This window comes from Mustela putorius, unplaced genomic scaffold, assembly GCF_011764305.1.
Source record: "Mustela putorius furo isolate JIRA1106 unplaced genomic scaffold, ASM1176430v1.1 tig00537248_pilon_pilon_pilon, whole genome shotgun sequence".
NCBI classification, from domain to species: domain Eukaryota; kingdom Metazoa; phylum Chordata; class Mammalia; order Carnivora; family Mustelidae; genus Mustela; species Mustela putorius.
The window spans coordinates 8,728,539-8,751,577 of NW_025422387.1; the positions used below are offsets into that span (position 1 = coordinate 8,728,539).

Below are 23,039 nucleotides of genomic sequence, written 5' to 3' on the forward strand. Positions count from 1 at the left end.
GGCTCCACACAAGCCCAGGAGAGGCAGGCCTGGAGCACAGAGAGGATACTTCCAGAGAAGGCTCCTAGGATGCCCACAACTTCGGCCTGAGGCCTGGGGCCTGTAGAGGACCCCAGAACCACAGCCCCTCCCCTGCTCTTTCTCCCCTTCTGATCAACCCAGAGCCAGATGCTTCAGACGGGACATCCACTCACGTGGTCAAACACTTGACTCTTGGTGGCACTGTACTTCTGTGCAATGGCGTCAGCCACAGCATTTGGGCCCATGAACAGCGTGTTCCAATTGTGAGAGCTGAGAGGAGAGGCAGAGGCAGAATGGGGACGTCAGACCAAGGCTGAACGAGCAGAGAATTTTCTCCGAGGAAAAAGCTCTAAGAAACAAGTTCATCACCTGCCCTTGTAAGCCCCCAAAGCCTCCTCCTCCTCCTGCCAACTTACCTGGTGTGGATGGGCCAAGGACCCAGGGCCTGGAGACATGAGCAAGGACGATACAATCCCTGACACTGGACAAGCACTTACTTTGTGCCAGGGACCCAGCACTTTGCTTGTATCAGTTCATTTAATTCTTCCAACCCCAAGAAAGTAAGGCACCACTGTGATTCTCCCCATTAAGCCGATGAGGCAAGTGGGGCTCAGCAAGGTCATGAAAAAGAGGCTAAACCCATCCCAAGGGGCCAGAGCACGCAGGCAGCTGGAGGAGCAGGGCCCAGAGGCTGGCAGTGGGTAAGGACCTGGAGCTGTTGGCTTTGTCTTTAGATTCTTTCTTCTTCTTATAAGACGATGACCCTGAGGTGTCCGCGTCCTCGCTGGCTTCCTTCTTGATGGTGGAGGGTAACACATGAAGCATCCTTCCCTGGTTGAGGATGATGAGAAGAGGATGGAGGGCGGGGTGGGTCCACATCCTGCCCCAAGACATTAGTGCTAAGACCCTAGTCGGGAGATGCTGCCTCTGGGAGAACCCCCACATGGCTACCCTCACACCAGAATGGGGGCCTGGCCACACGACTCAGGGCCCCGACGCTGGTGGGAGATGTCTGACGCAGACTCAAGACAGAAATTGAGCATCTTATGAAAACCCCGCAGCAGCCCTCACCCCCTCAAACCCGGGCTCCCTCCCGGCCCCACACTCTGAAGTGAGGGCTCCACGTGGGTGGGAGCCGGGTCCAGCTGGGCAGCCCCAGGAGACCAATAAATCACAAATGAACGAATGAGTAGGGAGAAAAAGGAGAAAGGGAGCACAAGTTGGCCTGGGCTTGAGCAGGCGGGCAAAGCAAACTACGCGGTAACACTGGAAAAGAAGAGTTTCTTACGTTCTATTGTGCCTGTTTAACGTGACCGGCTTCAAACTCTCCTTCCCACTTCTCTCCCAAGTGGTATTTCTGGGCACGGAGGCATATGTGTTCATTTAACAGAGTTTTCAAGCCTCCACAGTGCACCAGGCGCTGTCCTAGGTGCTGAAGGGCCCTGCCCTCAGGAAGCTCCCCACCACGGGCTCCTGTGAAGCAGCGGCTTTGCACACTGTCTACGTTTTCTTAGAAATGTGGGTGCTTGTGCATGTGGACCCACACATCCTGTCCCCATCACCTGAGCCCAGCCACCCTCCGCCAGCCCAGGGCAGTCACCTGAAACACCTGCCCGTCCACTTCCGCGTAGGCCCTCACGGCGTGCTCAGGGAACATGAAGGTGACAAAGGCGAAGCCCTTGGGTTTCTTGGTCAGGCTGTCGATGGGGTAATGAAGCTCAGACAGAGGACCTGGGGACAGGACAGGTGTCAGCATCCTGGGGGCTGCAGCTGGGCCTGAGTGCTGGGCACCCGGCTCTTCTGGTTGGTCACCATGGTCACCATGAGACCACCTCAGTGGTCGAAAGTGGCCTTTCTCAATCCTTTACAAGTCTACCCTCCATCTCAAATGCTAACTCCAACCTTACAAACACGCAGCCCTGCGTGCTGAGTTGAGCCTCATGCCTTCCCGTTCTTGCCTGTGAAATAGCAGCGACCATGACAAACAAGACCCTATCACATTCCCCGGGGACGCTCGGTGTGGGGAGCAAGGTCTCAGACAGCGGAGCCCAGGCCGAGGAGCCCTGTTGCGTCCGCACCCCCCACCCGCTCCCATGCAGGGACTTCACAATCCGAGCAGCGAGAGTTCGGCCAGCAAGGGCTAACTTAGGAGATCGTCTCCAAATCTTGTCTGTTCTGTGTTTAGACAGAGAGAGCAAGGAGACACAGGGTTTAGACAGCTCACAACGCCCGTGACACGACCTTCTCCCGGGAGCCCTGCTAACCCCCGCGTCCAGGACATGGGAGCACTCCCAGCAGCTCAGGGATCACGGGCCCCATCTATGGAGGATGGAACAGAGCGAGAGGGGGAAGCCGTCTGCCTGTGGTCAGGAGCTGACGGGAGGCGGGCCCTCTTGGAGCCCAGGCCGACGGCTCACACACTACGTGCTAGGAGAGCCAGAGGCAGCGGCCCTACCGAATTTGGAGAAGAGCTGCTCCAGGTCCTCCTCAGTGCTGGTGTAGGGCAGGTTTCGGATGAAGAGCCTCCCAGAGTCGGCCAGGTCCTCCTCCTCTTCATTCTCCCCGAGGGTTCGGCCTTGCCAGGGTCTGGCACTACTCTTCAGGGGCGCCTGGGCCGTAGGGACGTTCTTTTCCCTGAATACCTCAATGTAGCGCCCGCCTGCAGGAGGACAGAGTCAGGGCTCCGGCGCAGGCCCAGAACTTGCCTGCGACTCCTGGTGGCGAGCTGAACTCTCCTTTGCAGCCTGCCAGAGGCCATGGCCAGGCAAGAGTGCTGGCACCCAGCTGTTACCAGGGTGGAGGTTCTGGGCCAGGGCTAGGCATGAACTGGAAGGAATCTCTCCCCGAATCTCACTCATCCTGCACATCTGGCTTTAACCGTGGTGCGGGGGGAGGAGGGGCAGCTGCTTGGTCACCGCAGGCCACCGTGCTGTATCCTCTACCCCTCAGGCACACTCCCTGGCTCTGCCTGGGCCAAGGTGTCCCAGGACAGCCCATCCTGGAGGACTGCCTTGCACTGCTGATGAACGGCTTCTGTGCACCGTCCCACAAAGCCAGAGCTTGCCCCTGCTGCTCCTCTGGGTTTTGCTCCAATGTTACCTTCTCACCGAGGCCCAAGTGGACGCAATCCTATTTGAAAACGCACCTGCTCCAATCCCAGCCCATCTGCTGGCTGCTTGTCTCTCCCCGCTCTACAGCAGCTACATCCTACTTCCTAACTCCTACCTCCAGCTACCTCCCACCTCCAGATGTTTTGGTCTATTCTGCTCACCGCTGTATCCCCAGTGTCTAGACCAGTGTCGGGCACACAGCAGACCCTCCCCCAAACATACGGAGTGACCGAATGAGCGAGCGAAGCCCTGCCACCAGGCGGAGGCTGGCCCTTACCCATGTACTCCCTGTGGCATCTCAGAGCTTGCTTCACTTCCTCTTCGCTGCTCAAGTCCACAAAGATGTACCCTGGGAGGGGACAGTGACAAAAGGGAGACTGCAGACACTGGTGGGAGTTTCACAGGAACACCCACACTGTGCTGGCTGTTTGGGGAATCTGAGCAGAAAGTGGGGGATAACCCCAAGCGGACTCTCCCCACCGCACCCCCAGCCACACCTCTCCTTGCGGGCAGTGCTGAGACCCCGCGGGCTGGTTTCACAGACGAAGGTGCTGACCACAGGAGGCCTGCAGCTCCCTTCCGGCCTCACCCCACCTGCACCAGGGCCCGCTCCATGGCCTCCCATGGAAGGAGACGAGCCGAGGCGGAAATGTGTGACCAGCTCAGAACCTGAGCGGCTGTCTCCATGGGGACTCCGTCACTCGCCCCGTGTGCACAAACAAGCACACGGGACTGTTTCCTGGAGCACCGGGCCCCCCATCCGCAACCTCACAGGGCCAAAACCCCATGAGCGGCAGAGCAGCAGGGCTAAGAGACAGCGGCGTTGTAATGTGGTCCTAAGCCCAGGGGTCTAGGGCTCCATCACAAGGCTCTTTATTGCCTCTAAGGATTCCTCCTTCCTCTCCGTTCCCAAAGGCAGGCACCTCATCTATCCCCATAAACATCCCCCATCCTCTCCCTTCCCTTTCCGCCACACCCCAGCCCACCCCCCTCGCCCCTCGGATCCTTCCCTGGATGGCTGCAAAAGCCCCACGCAGCCCACCCACCCCTTGTGGGCCCGGCCCCAGGACCCTTCTGTCACCAGCCAGGGACTGTTCCGTATCCAACTGTGGCCTCCCCGTGCTTTAAGCCCCTGCTGCGCTCCTGCACCTCGGCTGGAGTCCATGGTCATAGTAAGCCCCCTGGCCTCGGGGCTGGGTCCTCCCTCCTCACCAGCTCTTCTGAGGGGACATCTGTCGCTCCTCAAAAGTGTTATGCTCCCATGCCAGCTCCCTCCAGCTCCCAGGCCTCCAATACGGTTTTCTCTCAGCCCTGACAGCTCTGATATGCTCCTTCCTGCTCCCCCTTGCCAGCCCCTGCTCACCCTGTGGTCTCCAAAGTACCATGAAAACAGGGGCACCCCTTCCTCCGACACCACCACCACTATTAACAGCAGCTCTCAGGAAGTATGTCGGAGGCATTCAGCAGAGTTTAAATGCTGTGTGTGTGCTAACTCACTGAGTCTTCACAATGGACCGGACTAGGTAGGACTGCCCCATTGCACAGATGAGGGGAGAGAGGCCAAGTCCCTCATTCAGGGTCATGGGACCCACCAGTGGCTGAGCTGGGATCTGAGCCCAGGCAGGCGCTCGTCACCCGCTCCTTTACTGCACTCGGATAAAGGTGCACGGAGAGCTCGCTGGCTGAACGGCGCTGCCTGGGAAGCAGGGCTTTGTGCTCAGAGAGTGAGGGAGGAATCGCAGATACTCAAAGGTGACAAGACCATCCTTAAAGCAGGAGCCCTTTCTTCCCTGAACACCAGCCCCCACAGTTCTCAACCCCTCTACCCAGGCGGGAGTCTTCTTGCCAAGGACACCCTGCCTCCTGGTTGCTGCCTGGCCTTCCCCAGCCAGAGGCCCCCAGGGTGGCTCTCGGGAGGGCACCAAGTAAGCACAGGCGAGCCCCTAGCTCTCCAAGTGCAGACCCTTCCTGCCAGCGTGCTCCCTACCCCTCTGAAGCCTAGGGAGGGGGCTGGCCACCCAGAGCGGGAAGGCAGTGGGGAGGGCGGCCTGGGGCAACACCACACTCCTCGGCAACCCATAGCACTGCCCGTGGACTTGGCCGAGTAAAGCCCCGGGACCAGGGACATGTATTTAAATGGAACAGGTGAGCCCATGAGCACAAGCATAGGCTGAGAGCAAGGACGGGAATGGGGGTTCAAGAGGGTAGAGCAGGGGCAAGCTACATACAAGACCATCAGAGGCAGCCCCTTGTCCCGAGTGCTTGAACACGTCCACTGAACTGGGGACACAAAGAACAAACACAGCAGCTGCCCTAAAAACATTCCCCCGAGGCGCTGCCCCTACCTCCCATCGATGCCCTCTGTCTCCCCAAACCCACCCCACAGAGGGCCCAGGCCTTACCTGTTTTGTTCCCATGAGCATTCCTCACTATCCGAATGGCCACTGGTCTCAGGGGTGCCAGGAATTCCGTAACGTTCTTCTGCAAGCAGAAAAGATTTCCCTCCTTTATCAAGCCCGATAACAGAGGCGCACCCCAATGAAGAAACGTGGGCCAAATTTCCAAATTCAGAAAGGTCCCCACGGTGTTTCATCTGTTAGCTACTCTCTCACTGCTAAACACAGAGCTTTTTTCCATCATGCAATAAAACTACCTTAGATAAGCTTAGAACAAAAGATTGGAAGAGTAAAAAATACAGATCTATATATAAAATAGTATCGTCCCGGGGTGCCTGGGTGGCTCAGTGGGTTAAAGCCTCTGCCTTCAGCTCAGGTCATGATCCCAGTGTCCTGGGATCGAGCCCCGCATCGGGCTCTCTGCTCAGCAGGGAGCCTGCTTCCCCCTCTCTCTCTGCCTGCCTCTGCCTACTTGTGATCTCTGTCTGTCAAATAAACAAATAAAATATTAAAAAAAAAATAGTATCGTCCCAAATGGCATTTTCAGGCATTGTTTCTGATCTTTTTCCTAAGGACCTTTTAAGACATATTTGGGGTTAACTCTGGCTTTTGTCACCTCATGAATGCATTAGTATTTGTCCATGTTACTTCACGAAAGAGAGACACAGCAATTTAAAGTGCTGTTGTAGACGGTCCCCGACTTTCTGAACTCACCTATTTTGGGCATAAAGGGTGGCTTAAGCACATTTTTTTTTTTAAAAAAAAAGCACAAACATCCAGATATATCTGATATTAGGAAATGCTTTAAAGTACAAAGAAGAAAACAAAAATGGCCCCTAATTCCCTAATCCCAAAGCCCGGCTCACTCTTGTTGGCTTTTGATTAAAAAAAAAGAAAGTAGGGAACCACCCTTCTCATCCGCATACTGGCCCGAGGCATTTAGGGAAGCTTAGAATGTCCAAACAATGTAAAAATCAAAGCACTACACAATGAATGAAAGAAGTCCAATAAAGCTGTGAATTTTTCCTATTCCTACTTCCATTAAAAAAAGTCAAAAATATCAAATTCTCCCAAAAATGCTTTTTTCCTCATTTTTATGTGTCTTCTTCTGGAAAAAAGAAATGCACCTATCCATGCTCCTCTGTACATTGCTTTTTTTTTTTTAAAGATCTTATTTATTTGACAGAGAGAGAGACACAGCAAAAGACGGAACACAAGCAGGGGGAGTGGGAGAGGGAGAAGCAGGCTTCTCTCATGATGAAGTGTAAAGGATTACTGCTTTTTTCCCTTTATAAATGACATGATAAAAATTGATACATGACGTTATAAATAAAACAGTAATACAAGAGCAGTGAACATTCTTGCACTGAAATCTTGGTGTATTAGTGTATTTGGTTCACTCGCCTACACAGCAAATTCCTGTGTAGGAATTATAATTGCTCGCTCCAACGTATGGATATTCTTAATTTTGACTGATACTTCCAAATTGTCCATTAAAAGGCTGCCGTGCACACCTCTACTGACAGTGGCTGAAAGCATTATTGAACTTTTAAAATTTTTGCATAATGTCACCTTCCAGTTTCGAGCTCTTTCTTTACCTACAAGTGAACTCAAGCATCCTTACTGGCCATATGTGTTTTCCTTAGAAGACCTCCTACCCTTTGTCCGTTTTCCTATCAGGTCAGAAGTCCCAAAAGTGCCTGAACTATTTGTAAATTAAAGAAACAGATGTTCCTGTTGTTTGGTCGCGAACAAATGTTGTCTTTTTCCTTTCTGACATTTATTATCTTACAGAAGTTTTAACTGTTACACCGTCAATTAATACATCTTTTTCCTTGCCTTGCAGACACCGAGTTCTGCAAATGGCTCAGAGAGGCCTGTTTGATTCTATTATTATAAGTAAATTCAGCAAAGCTTTTTCCTGTAACATTTATAGTCTCATTTTTTTTTAATTTTTTTTATTTTTTTTATTATTTTTTTTAAAAAAGATTTTATTTATTAATTTGACAGAGAGAAATCACAAGTAGACAGAGAGGCAGCCAGAGAGAGAGAGAGAGAGAGAGGGAAGCAGGCTCCCTGCTGAGCAGAGAGCCCGATGCGGGACTCGATCCCAGGACCCTGAGATCATGACCTGAGCCGAAGGCAGCGGCTTAACCCACTGAGCCACCCAGGCGCCCCTATAGTCTCATTTTTTTAAAGCTTTCAGTACATCTGAAATTTCTCTTGCTATAAGGAATAAGGCAGGGATGCATCTTTTTTTTCTCTCTTCAAAAAGACAAACCAGTTGTCCCATTATTACTTACAGAAAAACCTCTCTTCATCTACACGGGACACCCCCACGATCCTCAAGGAAATGCTGATACAAATTAGAGCTTATTTCCGAATTCTATTCTAGTCCATCAACCTGTCCACAACTTTGCCTGAACCAAACTGTTTTAATTGCTGTCACCTCAAACATGTTTCAGTATCTTATAGGGGAATGGTCTATTCTTACAGGATATTCCTGAATGTTCTATGACACCGTCCCCACCCTGATGAGCTATAACTGAACTTAGTCATTCATGATTAGGGAAGAGTCAGCATCTTTACATTCTAAAAGTGTATGGCTTCCCATTTACATAGTATTCTTTTAAATCCCTCACTGGAGGTTAATGTTTTCTCTATAAAACTTTTATTAGAGGGGCACCTGGGTGGCTCAGTGGGTTAAAGCCTCTGCCTTCGGCTTGGGTCATGGTCCCAGGGTCCTGGGATCGAGCCCCATATCAGGCTCTCTGCTGGGTGGGGAGCCTGCCTCCCCCCAACCCTCTCTGCCTGCCTCTCTGCCTAACTTGTGATCTCTATCAAGTGAATAAATAAAATCTTAAAAAAAAACAAAACCTTTTATTAGAGTATCTATAAAGTCTCCCTACACACGCACACACACAAACACACAAATATTCCTCAGACTATCTAAAGGTAGGTTTTCTTTCTGTTTTACATACAAACCATTTCTTCTATTACATTTTGTTTTTATTCCCGGAGAAGAAAAAAGTGACTTTTTTAATTAATTAGTTTTGGAAAAAGCCATCTAGTGTTTCTTTCTTTTTTTTTTTTTTTAAATTAAAGCATGATTTTCTTCGTGTTTGATATTAAAACTAAAGTGTGGCACATTTTAACAGTAGAATATAGTGCATCATGAAAAAGAATGTCCTGATCCGGAAGATTCCCCATGCTGTACCATCAAGTAAAAAATGCAACATACAGAAGAGTGTGGATAGATGGAATTCTTTTTTCCAGAAGGACTCTACCAGCTAACTCAGAGACTCCACAGTGTGACCCAAATGCTTACTGCACAGAGGAACTTTGCTAAGCTTCATTTTTAAAAATTAGTAAATATACAGACTATCAAAAGAGATGAACACTTCAAGAGGAAAAAAAGGGCAAAGATACGGCCAGGCACTGTGTAAAGGAAATGTATGATGATTTACAAACGTGAGTGATCGACCCCACCAATAATTTAAAACATAAATTAAAATGAGACACCATTTTTGTCTGTCATCTTGATAAAGATGAACACCCAGCGTCGCCAGATGTGGGCACTTTCATACTCTGCTGAAGGGAGTATAAATTAGCAATGCTTCCAGAGGGCAACTGACATTCTCTATCAAAGCCTTGAGTATGTCCATGCATGGGCTTACATAAAATATCCCCAAGCAAGGGTTGGCGAACTGTGGCCCACAGGCCAAATATTGCCCATGGCCTGCTTTGGTATGACCTGCAAGCTAAGAATGGTTTTGGCATTTTTGAAGGCTTATTTTAAAAGACAGAAGAAATGTGGTCCAAGCACCATATGACCCCCAAAACCTAAAATCTGTGCTATCTGATCTTTACCCCCCCCAAAAGAATTAAAAAAAAAAAAAATCAGCTCATGCCCAGTCTCGAGGAATGATGACTACATTTTTATTAACAGCAGAAGACTGGAAACAACGCCCATGCTCCACCTCGGGGGATAGGTGAGAATATTGTAATGTGTCCAGAGTAAGAAAAAACACAATGTGAACAATGATATCGCTGCAGAAAATTCAATATGCAAAAGTATTTTTAACATATTGTGGTAACAGAGGAAAACAGTTTCAAAATAGTTCTTACTGTAGAAATGCTTTATAAAACTAAACAACAGAGGTCAGTATTTATATACAAAGAAAAAAGCGTCTAACAAGATATGATTACTGGTTGTCACTGAGTGGGATATAAAGTGTCTGTGTGTGTGTGTGTATAATGTTGCCCCACCTTGCTTGGGACCGTCAGTAACTACACCTACACGAAGTAGATGTACGTCTTGGCACCCTAACACTATCTGGTTAGCACTGCTCTCACTCTCAACTCAGCTGGAGGATATTTAATATGGTCATCTTAGTTAAAGATAACTCCACTTCTCTTCACTTAGCTACTTTTAAAATTTTTCCTACACTGAACTTCTATCACCTATATGAGGAAGTAAAAAGTTCTCTGCTATGTAAACCCAGAGTCAGCCGACTCCAGGATGTGGGCCAAATGTGGCCCGCAGCCCATTTTTGTCAATAAAGTTTTATTGGCACACAACCATGACTGTTTGTGTACCTACTGTCTCGGGCTGCCTCAGTGCTACAACAGCAGGGTTAAGTAGTCACCACACTGATCACAAATCATCTGGCTCATCCTTTAAAAACAATTTTTTTAAGATTTATTTTTGAAAGAGTGCAGGGGGTGGGGGGCTGGGAAGGGCAGGGAGCGGGGAGGGAGAATCCCAAGTAGACTCCACACTGAGCGCAGAGCTCAACACAGGCTTGACCTCATGACTCTGAGATCACAACCCGAGTCGATATCAAGAGTTGGGATGCTTAGCCGACTGAGCCACCCAGACACCCTTAAATTTTTAAAGAGTGCTTGCCACTTCTAACGTACAGGACCAGAGAGTGAAACCAGTATTTCTTGGTCTCTGTAGAGCCGTCTCTGTTTCCTGACCCTGAGATCGTACTTTGTCTTTCTGACCCCAGTTCCTCCCAGATCAAGTCCTCAATGACCCCAAAGCCCCCACGCACCAGAGCCTCCTGGCATCCTCCTCCCCGCCTCCCATGTCCCGGGGTCTCCCCGCCGTTGTTGCACTGTTGGTCGTACCTCTGTGACATTGAATGGGGCTCCCCGCAGCTTCACAGTGTAGGGGGTGGTGGGTTCCTTCTGGGTTGCTGGTTTGTCTGCCTGAGAACAGAAATGGCCCCAGTGAGTTCGTGGGGACAGCTGCAGGAGGAGGCAGGGCCAGACGCCTCGGTGAGACACCTGCTTCCAGGGGGAGCCAGGGAATGCAGACAAGCATCGTGCCTGCTGTTCTGGGCAGTCTGGCTGGAGGGGGAGGTAAGGGTGCACCAGCAGGGCCTTCAGGCTACGAGGAGGGGCAGAGAGCCTCAGATGGAGCCTTGAGATACTCTGCTATTCGCTGCCATGGACTTAGGGCTTAACTCTGGGCCAGACACTGGTCCAAAGCACTTAGTAAATACTGCTATCCTACTGAATCCTCAAAGCAACTTCAGAGGGTGTGGGTTCAGGATCCTCTTTGTAATTCTGTATCCAGAGAGTCCTAAAGAAATCTAAATTTACCAGAATTCCTTTGGCAACAAAACTTGCCCTAACTTAAAGTCACTGGCCAGTAAAATCTGCTCTGAGTGGACGTGAGGCAATATAACATCTGCCTTTACCCCCTTAGTAGGAGGAGTGGTCATTCCTGGTTTCATTGCAGAAACAGACATGAACAGACATGTGCCTGATTAGGGGGTGCTGTCCCAGACCCTCCTGGGACTGTGACTCTGCACGAGGCACTGAGGTGTCTTCCTGAACTCGGAAACTGCGACTGCCAGCATGCGCTTACGCACAGGGGTTTGGGAACCTGTGCCTAAAGCTCCCCCTTTAGGCATGGGGCCTGCTGCTAGGCTGAGCGTTATCTTAGGTGAGGACCAGTGGCCTGAGGAGTAGCACCTCTCCCCAGGTCCCACGGTCACACTGGGTCGGAGCTAGGGTTTGAACCCATAGTTCTCTGACTTCGCCAGACTCGCCTACCTCTCCGGAATGTCCATTTTTAGGACAAAAGGACAGGGTGTGGTTATGAGAAGGGGCCGTAAATCAAGGAGTGAGGGGGACAAGGAAAAGCAAAGAGAGATGCTGTTTGGAGCCTTGAAGAGGGCCGGGTGGGAGAGGGAGGCAAGGGGACGGGGGCCCCAGTGTGACCTGCCCTGTCTCTGAGCAGAAGAAGCCCAGTGGGGGGACAAGGTGTCTGTCCCTGAAGGTAGCACCCACATTTATAACATAGGCTTCAGAACCCAGTGGGCGTGGGTTCAAGCCTGACCCCAGCACTTCCTAGCTGTGACCTTGGACAAGTCTTTTTCCTTCACTGGGCCTCAGGTTCCTCCCCTGTAAAATGGGACGAGAATCCCTGCACACCCCCACTCCCTGGAAGGCTGTCGTAAGACTTAATGACAAACGACCAAGCTGGCATTATAACCAGCACGTAGCAAGCAGTCCACTGACTCCATCTCTTACTGGCCATCGTGGCTCCCATCTGCCTTCCCTGCTACGGAGCGCCGAGCATCACATGCCCCTGCCCCTCCCACAGCTCGTGAACACTCTGGGGCCACAGAAGGCAGACAGGCTCTCCACATCGCCACAGAAAACAGACTCCGAGGGGAGAAGTGCTTGTCCAAGGTCACACAGCAGGCACGCAGCAGGGCCGAGAGCTGAAGGCGGGCCCCGCAGGGAACGTGAGCGAGAACCAGGGCAGCTGTCCCCCCTCCTCCCTCTGCCCCCCAAGCACCAGTGCACACCCCCATGCACACACCTCCGCTCTGGCCACCCCCGCTGTCTCGTTCCTGGACGGGCTGCCCCGCGCTGCACCGGCCCCTGGCCTCCCTCTGTCCTGCTGGGTGGGTGCGGGGCCGGGAGCCTCCTCCTCCTCCTCGGCCCCGCTCCCGGCCCCACAGCTCACGGCCTCGTCTTCACTCTCCTCCTCTTCCGAGGACGACGGCGACTGGGACTTCACCACCTTGGATTTCAGGTAATCCATGTCTGACAGCTCTGTCTGCACGGCTGCCCTGGGTTCGTGGCCCCCTTCCTCTGCAAAAACGGGGGGCTGGGAGTTAGTGACGGGCACTGGCCAAGCAGAGGCAGGGACCAACAAGGGGGCCCAGCATGGCGGCCTGAGAGGCCTGGTGAGGCCTCTGACACACAATGTTAAACGGGTCTAACCGTTGGGGGTTCTGACACGCCACGTGCCACAAGTGGAGAGAGTTCCGTGGCTCCCTGCACAGCTCCCTGCCCTGGCCCCGCCCGCGCCAGCCTGGTCTTTCAACTGCGGCCGGCGCGATCATCTAGAGAAACAGACAGGACTGTTCACTCCTCACCTACTAGCTTCCAGTGGCTTCCAGATGCTCACAGGACACTCACGCTCATCAGGCCGACATGAGCTGACTGGCTTCCCCCCAGCTCCACCTCGTCCTCTCCAGCCGCCCCAAACCACGTAGGCTCCCCTCAAACGCCTGTGCAGCCCCGTCCCCCGTGCCCGGCCATGCTCTTCCCTCTGCCGGCGACCACCCCTTCCTGGCCCTTCCCCACCATATCCCACCCACTCCCAGCGAGTCCTCCAGACTCCAGTTTTGCCCAGAAACTTCACCAGGCATAAAATCCATCTTCAATTCATTGTCTCACCTTCGGGTAAGATCGATGCCTGACCCACAACCAGAACAGTGACCAGTCCGGACTGCAAACGCTCCTGTTCCCATCTGCCCCCACGCTACGCCGTGAGCCTCTTCTGAGGACAGAAGCCCCCTCCCTCCCCACAATACGGAATTAAGTCCACTATCAAGGATGATATCTGAAGACGAGCGCTGCGGCGAGAAAGCAGGAAAGGGGGGTAGAAGAGCCCCCAGGGAAGGCCTCCGAGGAGGGGGCCCTCGAGCAGAAGCTTAATTATTGTTTCTTTCCCCTGACCTTCCAGCTCCAGGAGAGAACTCTTCTTTGCTCACTGCTGTATCCTCGAGGCCCAAACCAGCGCCTGGCATTCAGCAGGTGCTCAATAAATACTTGACCGACTGTGACCAGCATGGGTCCGGGCAGATCTCGGGTGGGATAATCACCCCCAGAGAGGACGGTGTCTCTTACGTCATCTCCCGTGTCTGGCACCCAGGTCAGAGCCACCCAGGCCGGGACACACACACAGGCGCATGCTCTGTGTGGACGGGGGCACGTGGATGCCCTCACCTTCCGGGTCCCCGCTGGCAACCTCCTCGTCGCTCTCCTGCCCCGAGTCGGAGTCGAAGTTCAGGTAGTCACTGGCAGCCTTGCTCTTCCCCTTCGAGGCCTCGGTGTCCAGGGCGTCATTGGCCCAAGTGGCTGTCTGCATCCGCTTCTGGTGCACGGAGAGGAACTCCTGGAACTCGGTGTCTTCCTTCAGCTGGCGGCCGAGAGGAGGTGGAGAAAGAAGGGTCCGCTGGGGCACACTCTCCTGACCCCCCGAGAGCGGGTGGGAGCATCCCCTGCGCTCATTTCTCCGGGTCTCTAGAGGACCCCTTGGGTCAGCTGGTCGCACTCGTCATCAGACAGGAGACCAAGAAGCCACAGAAACCCGAAGAGGGAGGACAAGAGGCACCACACGCTGTCTCAGCCTGCCGCAGCCCTCCCGGTGCCGTCCCGGGTACCCCTCCTCTTGGTCCACAGGACACACTCACCTTCTCCAATTCGCTTGCTACCCTTTTTGTCTTGTCATCCTGTAGACAGAAGGCACAGAGGGTAAGAGTCCCAGATGATGGGGAGACGGGACAGACAGGTTGCCTGGGGAGGGTCCACCTTCAGGAACCATCTGCTCCCGTTCCTGCTCCCGTTGCTCTGTCCCCACCCCCCACCCCAGGTCACCACTTTGCTGACACGAGGGATGTAGGTGGGAGTGACCTACGCACTTTCTTGGGTTCTGTAGGGACAGCATCTTTGTCTTTTGAGGGATTCTTGGACTGGCTTGTTTTCTGAGCATGTCTGCTCCAGGCCCGGGGCTTTGTCGGGTCCCCAAACGCCTTGCAGAACTCCACCTGCGTGGGAGAGAGAGGGTGACGGGGACACCTGCCCCCAGCCCAGTGCGGGTGCTACCCTCAGCACCTGGAAGCCCAGCTTTTGAAAACTGCAATTGCCACCTACGAGTGGAGTCAGCTGAAGCAAATTACAATGGACCCTTGGAGGACACGGGGTTAGGGGCACTGACTCTGTGTAAATAAAAGTCTGTGTGTAACTGTCCACTTCCCCCCAACACCCAACTACTAATAGCCTCCTGCTGGCTAGAAGCCCTATGGAGAGCAGTTGACTGACACGTAATTTGTACGTCATAGGTATAATGCCCTGCATTCTTATAGAAAAATGAGCTAAAAAAAGAAGAACACATTAAGAAAACCATAACAGAAAACACATTTATGATACTCTACTGTCCCAGGGTCAGCCGCGGTCACCCTCTCCTGGCCTTTGCCTTCTCCTCTCTGAGTCATTCCAGTCGCTACACTTAGTAACCCACCGCCCACACTAGGCAGTCCGAGTGCTCCGCGAGCGGGAGGACAGCGAGCCTCCAGAACAGCGGGACGGAGGGACCACCACCCTTCCCACTTCCCAGATCAGCAAAGTGAGGTCATTTGTCCCCGTCACCCAGGGAGAAGGTGACAGAGTGGGGACGGGAACTCGGGGGGCCTGGGCTCTAGAGCCCGAGTTCTTAGCCACTCAGCGCCCCAGGCTGGCTGACATGGGGTCTGGCACAAGGCAAGGCTAAGCTAACGGCTTCCAGATTCACTATAATTATCGCGCATTGAGCTCGTTGGCCGCAGAGAATGGCTCCGGGGTGATGAGAGAGGTGGGCGGCCACGGAGAAGCCTGCTCAGCGTCAGGCCTGAGCTGACACGACTCCCACGACACACTACTAAGACGGGCGGCACTTTCTGCCACATTTGGGTGCACCTGCGGCCACCTCTATCCTGGGTTGGTGGGGGGGGCTGTCCTCCTGCCACGCCCCTTTCTACGGACTTTCAAAATATTTCTGCTGTTTCTGTAGCAATGATGTGTTCAGTGAAAAAAACTCAAATCAACAGAGAAAAGCAACAAGGAAAATGAAAAAAAAAAAGTTTTTAATCCCAATTCTTATCACCCAGCGAGAGAAACGAATGTATTGGTAAAAATCCTTCCGCATAGCTCTTTCTATGTTTCACACACGGAGACTAAGAAATATGGTTCTAAGTGAATGGAGTCATGTGATACATACTTGCCTAACATCTGCTTTTCTCTTCTCAACCAAGTGTTAAGAATGTTTGACCAAGTCATTAAATGTATATGAGTGACAGGGATAGGACCTCCTCCTTCAGGAAGCTCTCCTGACAACCCCTGGGCCAGGACGTGGGCCTCCTCTATTTTCCAGAGGTCTCTGGAGCTTCCCCCTCGCAGCCCGGACAACACCGAGTGAAAGCAGCCTATCTGTGGGCCAGCCCCACGAGGACGGGGACCACGGGCACCATGCTCCTCGAAATCCCCAGCACGGCGTGGGTGCTCCCTGTTTATCTGCTGAATGAGTGAGCGACTGACAAAGAACAATGGTTGTCTGAGCATGTTGGGGACAGCAGCACTGGCTTCACCCGTGAGCTAGCTGACCTGCCTACTCTTGGGTCCCAGCCCACCCCGACATTGACTCCGAAACTGTTTTAACAAGCTCTCCGAGGGATTCGTATATACGACAGTTGGAGAACCAGGGAGACGGACCAAAGACAGCACAGTCTGAAAACAGCTCGGCTCAGGCCTAGAGCATGGAGGGAAAGATCAAGGGGTGTCCGTCTCGACAGGCAGGAGAAGCCGACTCACCGAGATCCGGGAGGTGTCGATGAAACTCTTGTTGAAATGGTTCAGCGCCGTCCGGGCCTCTTCCTCTGACTTGAAGCCGATGAAGCCAAACTTACGGAACTTGCCGTCTTTGGTGAACTTCAGGCTGCAGTCCGTCAGGGTGCCAAAGGAGCCAAACAGCTGCCTGAAACGCTCCTCCTTCATCTACGACAGAAGGGCGCACTGAGGGAGGGGCAGGGGAGTCCTCTGAGCCAAGGGAACAAAAACGGGCTGGAAACCCTGGACCCTGGGATTCCCCAAGGGCCAACATTGAGGAGGCTGGGGCAGAGCATGCTCTGTAGTGGGACCTGGCTCCAGCTCTGGCCCGAACAGGAACTAGTAGATGAGGAAATCTAGATACAGGAAGGCTGCAGTGAAATCATCCTACTCTATGGGCTGTTCAAAGGATAAAGAGACCTATTACATACGGAGCCCAGCACCATAGCCGCTCCCGCCAATACCTGATAATGTCAGCGTAAACGCGTGAATGAATGAATGAACGTGGTAAATTACATGTGTTTGCTCATGAGGGTAGAGAGAATAATGAAGCACCCCAAAAGACGGCTACATCCAAACCCCTGGGACCGCTGGGACTGCGACTGCATGTGGCCAAAGGGATTTCACAGACATTGAGGATCTCGAGAAGGGGAAGTTATCCTGACTCATCTGGGCAGATCCAATACCGATGTCCCGTTACACAAGGCAGACAGGAGCGTCAGGGCTGCAAAAGGCAGTGTGATGGTGGAGACAAAAAAGAGACTGCAAGATGACACACTGCTGGCTTTGACCCTGCAGGGTGTCGCCAAAAGCCACGGAGCACAGGCGGCCTCAAGAAGCTTACAAAAGACCAAGAAACAGATTCTCCCCTAGAGTCTCCAGAAGGAAGGCAACTTACCAGCACCGTGATTTTAGGATTTCTGCCCTCCAAGACTATAGGATAATAAATGTGTATTGTTTCAAGGCACTAAGTTTGACATCTCAAACCCTGACCCTCCTGATTTCTTAACAGTAGCAATAGAAAACTAATTCCTTAATATTATTATTATTTGGTTAAGGAACCCCACACAGAAACGGACTCCCAGCATCTCCCCATCCTCACTCCAGCCAGACCACCGATGCAATTCAGTTGAGTTTTTTAAGCAGTTACTGGGGGATCTGTGTGTAGGTAGTAGTGGGGACACCAAGAACCCCACAGGTAGCCAAAACAAGGACTAAAATTAAAGCAACTAGGGATGCTGGCAGCCCAGAAGGAAGGAAAAACACGTTTTCTGCGGCAGGTTCTTAATAACTCTGATCATTAAAATCTTGGATCACCCTATGAGTTAGGAATTATCCACATTTTAGAGAGAAGAAAATGAAGGTCATCCAGGATCAATGATCTACCCAAGTCTACAGAATCAAGAGCTGTGACTCAGTTCAGATACATAAAAGGCAGTGAATTCATCTCCCCATTACATGGGAGCAACCACACCCAAGTCTGACCCCCATCGTTCCTCTGTTAAGAACCTCCTGGCGGGACTTTCTAACACCAGAGGCTCAAGAATAAGCAAGTACTGTAAAACACGAGATTCTCCATGATCAACTTGACCCAGCCCTGGAGCACCACCTCTTGTCAAATGCCTTGCAGCCTTTTCTGCTTTTTACCTCTGACGTTTTACGAATTGTCTCCTCTAGGTGAAATCTTCCCAGCAGGCCTGGGCTAACTCCTCTCATCCTCAGTTCAATCACCTCCCCCAGGAAGCCTCTCCCGGACTCCCCAGGTAGGTCAGGTAACCCAGCCCTCTGTGCTCACACAGCACTGGGTCATGCTTCAGTCCCTGCCTCTTACACCATGGCGATCTGGTGTGCAAGTCCTCTGCTAGACCATCAATGCCATAAAGGTATGGGGACTGAGTCTTATCCCCCACTGTCTACAAAGTCAGCAACATAGCGTACTCACTACTAAACACGTGTTGGGTAAGAGCTAAGAAAGTGCATGCTGGGGCACCTGGGTGGCTCAGTGGGTTAAAGCCTCGGCCTTCGGCTCGGGTCATGATCCCGGGGTCCTGGGATCGAGCCCCGTGTGGGGCTCTCTGCTCTGCGGGGAGCCTGCTAACTCCTCTCTCTCTCTCTGCCTGCCTCTCTGCCTACTTGTGATCTCTGTCTGTCAAATGAATGGATGGAATCTTGGAAAAAAAAAAAAAAAAAGTAAAATGGAATCAGTCATTAATTTAAAAAAAGAAAAAAGTGCATGCTATCATGTAAGGAGAGACAGTAGGGTGTAGGGGTCAGGAATGAAAATTCTAGAAGAGACTGTTCAATTCAGTCCCTGCTCTATGAATTACCCGTTGTGTGTGACCTCAGGCAAGTCACTTCCCCTCGCTGTAGTTCAGTTTCTTCACCTTTAAAATGGACACAAAAATGGAAGTGACCTGATAGGGTCAGTTGCTGCAGATTAAATAAGTTACTTTACTGAAAGCAACTGGTACAGTGCCTGGCACATAGTAAGTTCTCAAAATGTTAGCTACTACTACTGGTTTTTCATCAGTTCCTTCATTCACCAGACAAGACAAGCAATTGTAAGAGAGTCAGTCCAATGAGGGAAGAAGCCCAGTGAAACAGAAGTGAGAGGGGAAGAAAGGGCAGCCATGCTAAAATCCTCATCCATCAAAGTGAGGCATCAAGAGACATTGCCTAGGGGTGCCTGGGTGGCTCAGTGGGTTAATCCTCTGCCTTCAGCTCAGGTCATGATCCCAGGGTCCTAGGATGGAGCCCCTGCATCGGGCTCTCTGCTCAGTGGGAAGCCTGCTCCCACCCTCTTCTCTGCCTGCCTCTCTGCCTACTTGTGATCTCTGTCAAATAAATATATAAAATCTTTAAAAAAGAGAGAGAGAGAGAGATTGCCTAAAGCAGGTGGATGGATCAATAGGTATTTTGAAAGAACTAAAAATAATAATGTAACAGACTGGAAGGGAACAACAGATGTTTGTGGTTCCTTGTCTTTCATGGGGGAGGGTCAGCACATAGCCATTGGGGTAAACAGACCAAGAAATGGGGGAGAAAGCACACCATTTAGACATGGAGTAATACCTGTGAGGAGTCCTAAAAACAAACCATTGAAGGTGGTTCCACCTGGAGAGAGACAGAGGGTAGGACAGAACAAAAGACTTTGCTTCTCATTTCATACACCATGGTACTGTTTGAATCCTTTTTTTTTTTTTTTTTTTGTACTATTCGAATTCTTAAAATCCTGTCATAGCTCTCCCACAACCCACTGGCGGGGGTGGGGGGAGAAAGGTTTAAAAACCACAAAGAAAGCAGAAATAACTTTGTGTTATATCCCTCCTTCTAAAGAGAGAAGCTCCTAAGGAGTTAGACTCAAGAGTACAGAAGCTCTCTCATCCCATCCGAAGGGCGCATTTTGTATTTTGGGAATGAGCTTACTGGCCACACGGATGGTGAGGGACAGCTCCCCAAACCAAAGTTACAGTAAAATCGGTAAGAATGAACCATTCCAGCCACTGCCTCCAGTCATCTGACACCACAGGCATGCAGCTACTTCTTCACTCATTCATTCCGCATGTTTTTATTGAAGGCCTACCACGTGCCAGGTTCTGTGCTGGTCCCTTGGGAAACAGAGACAAGTATGACTAGGCCACCCCCTCCCCACTTACTGAATGAATGGTTTAAAGCTCTTCACACACACTCAGTTTTCTTAAATCATGCCCACTGGCCCCAAAGACAGGAGTGGGGATCGAAACGCAGATCCTCAACCTATTACTCCCCATTTGCCTGTCCAACAAGTTCCCGAGCCATAGAGGAGTGTAAGTGCAGGATCCGAACGAGTGACGAGTGAACAACAACAAAAGTGCGCGTACGAGAGAGGTTGTAGGAGAGAGCGTTCGGCACACGTGGGGTGGGGGGGGGTGGGTATTGGCCATCTTCCTAGGAAGAGACTTGTCAGGATGGAAGTCAGGTACCCTCGGGCCGGCTGCGAACACCTGACTTGTCGCTATCTCCCTCTCCCAACTGTCAAATGCGGATATGCCGAGAATCTTGACCCTTCTAGGTTTCGAATGCACCCTGAGTCCTGCCCCAGGGCCACAGCCCCTCAATTCTCCCCAGCCATTCTCCTTCCTGGCCCCCAGCTGGTCCCAATTTCAGATTCCCAAGTCCAGGCCCTGCACTCACCCCATTCGGGAGGTTTTTCACGATCAGTCGCGACATGGCGCACGGTCCCCACTGTTTCGATTCCGGCACGGGTGGACAGCCTCTTTCACCAACTTTCACGCTCCCGCTCTGGGGGCCGCCATCTTTGGCGAGCCGGAACAAGATCACGTGCTCCAGACGTCAGCCCGCCCTCCCCGGAAGCGGGTGTGGCCGAACCAGAGGGATCCAAAGAAGTCACACCCCTCAAGGGGCGGACCTGAGCGTTTGCTTTCTCCGCGCAAGCGCAGGCTGCCGCGCCTTGCCGGAAGAAACCTATGCAGCGGCGCGGCCGGCAGGGGGCGCTGGTTCCTAACATTGGCGGGGGTTTGCGTGTGGCCGGCTGGGTGTTTGAATCCCGGGAACACTTGGAAGCTTTTGTAGCCTCCATCTCTATTTTATTTTATTATTGAGTCCTAAAGCAGCCCTAGGAAGGTAGGAAGGATTAGGGATGCTTGCCTCCCTTTCAGAGATGGGGAGACTGAGGTTCAGAAAGCCTGCCAGGCGCCGTGAAGCAATGTCTTGAGCATCACTTGCAAGTACTAGAATGTATGCACGGGAAACCAACGTCTGTGGTTTTGCCTGAGAGTCGCCTGGGAACCAGAGCAAGGCAGCTTGCTCAAAGGCACAGAGCTGTTCTGTATGAAGTAGTGTTCCATAGTTTTAAGAGATAAGATTATGAGGTTCATTGGTTTCTTACAGCTACTGTGACAAATTACCAGAAATCCAGTGACCTTAAACAACAGAAATGTATTATTTCACAGTTCTGGAGGCAAGAAACCCCAAAGTCAAGGTGTCCTCAGGGCTACTCCCCTGGTAGTCTCTAGGGGAAGAGCCTTCCTGGCCTCCTCCAGCTCCTGGTGGTGGCTCCAGGGGTCCCTTAACTTGTGCCTGTCTTTGCCTCCTGGTGCCAATGCCTTCCTCCTCGTGTGTGAATCCCATCTACACCCTTCTCCTCTCTCTTACTGGATTTAGAGTCCATCTCAAATCATCTCAAGATCCTTAACTTTCTACCTGCAAAGACCTTTCCAACTAAGGTCACATTCATAGGTTCCAGTGGTTAGGGCGTGGGGGTAGATCTCTTTGGGGGACACCCTTCAACCCCCCACATAAGGATTTGCTTGTTTAATAGGTTACTTGGGAGATCGAATTTCACCCTCTCCACCTCCTGCAGAAAGTCTTTTGCAGGAAAGCTCACATACACATGTAAAAATGTCCCCTCACGCCTAGAGTAGGTGATTAAAGGAGTCACCGTGTTTCGATGCCATTCGTTTATTCAACAGATATTTATTGATATTCATGAAAGTGCTGTTTAATTAAATGACAATTAGGGGGTTGTTTTCCACACACAGAGACCCTGGTCAGGACGGGATGGAGCAGGCTTTACAAGGCAGCTCCGGGATATTAGCCTTTTATGAGGGGGCAAGTACAGGTTGTCCGGCCAGTCCTGGTTTCATGTACTTTTTAAAAATTTTATTATTTTCATGAACTGCCTTTATTAAAGTGTGCAACTAAACGTAGCCTTCCTTAAAGAAATTCACAAATCAGAAGGTCTCTCAAAGGTATTAAAAGAAATGAAATGCTCTCTGCCAATCCACATGTCCCAACGCGGGGCCAGGAAAATATGGTCGCCACATGTTGGGGATGGAGGGACTGCTTCTGGGCTACGGATCCCCGTGCATTTAATAAACAGTTGTGTTGTAACATTATTATTAGTCTTCTGCTCCACTGCCTGGCCGGTTTGTCTCCTGCCTCCTTTTCTCTCCCAGCAAATATAATCCGGGGACACCTAGACTCCACCAGGCTTCCCTCTCTGATTAATCCCAAGGATTAATAATCAGGCAGGTCAAAGCCGGCTCCACCCAGGGCTGCCCTCACGAGTGTGCTGGGGACTTTCGGAAGTCATGTCTAGACCCTGGGGGAGCTCCCTTTCCAGGAGGGAAAGGCACTTTGCCCCGCCATGATCACTACCTTCGGAAAACGCTTCTAGGCAGTAAACTAATGGATACCTAAAATGACTTCAGGCATCATCCTTTCTATTTCAAATGTCTCAGCTCCTATCCCATGGACGCTGAGAAGCCTACCTTCCTTCTCAAAATTTCTTCTGGTGCATGAATTAGATTTTTATATTTTCTAAGATTTTATTTCACCCCGAAACACTTGACATACATTCGATACAGCCACAGTGGAATCATCAAATTTGGGATGTTTAATATTGATACATTTTTAAAAGATTTTATCTATTTATTTGACAGACAGAGATCACAAGTAGGCAGAGAGGCAGGCAGAGTTGGGGGGTGGGGGAAGCAGGCCCCCTGCTGAACAGAAAGCCCGATGCGGGGCTCGATCCCAGGACCCTAAATCAAGACCTGAGCTGAAGGCAAAGGCTTTAACCCACTGAGCCACCCAGGCGCTCCAATACAGTACT

General features: G+C 51.5%; 1 protein-coding gene across 4 annotated transcripts in view; it reads right to left on the reverse strand.

The window, feature by feature from the left end:
- RBM19 (RNA binding motif protein 19) overlaps positions 1–20,758 on the reverse strand; it is a 121,421-nt gene extending 100,663 nt beyond the window's left edge. For 3 of the 4 annotated variants that reach the window (XM_045073529.1, XM_045073525.1, XM_004753296.3), the window contains exons 1-13: positions 20,597–20,757; positions 16,409–16,591; positions 14,485–14,610; positions 14,257–14,295; positions 13,790–13,982; positions 12,372–12,646; positions 10,664–10,744; positions 5,534–5,612; positions 3,409–3,480; positions 2,477–2,680; positions 1,622–1,752; positions 731–852; positions 195–291 (exon numbers count right to left, since the gene is read on the reverse strand). In XM_045073529.1, the coding sequence (XP_044929464.1) occupies positions 195–291; positions 731–852; positions 1,622–1,752; positions 2,477–2,680; positions 3,409–3,480; positions 5,534–5,612; positions 10,664–10,744; positions 12,372–12,646; positions 13,790–13,982; positions 14,257–14,295; positions 14,485–14,610; positions 16,409–16,591; positions 20,597–20,632 (1,638 nt within the window). In that variant the 5' untranslated portion in view covers positions 20,633–20,757. Of the gene's footprint in view, positions 1–194; positions 292–730; positions 853–1,621; positions 1,753–2,476; positions 2,681–3,408; positions 3,481–5,533; positions 5,613–10,663; positions 10,745–12,371; positions 12,647–13,789; positions 13,983–14,256; positions 14,296–14,484; positions 14,611–16,408; positions 16,592–20,596 lie in introns of all 4 variants that reach the window. The other variant, XM_045073526.1, reaches the window with a different exon arrangement.
- Positions 20,759–23,039: the final 2,281 nt, after the last annotated feature.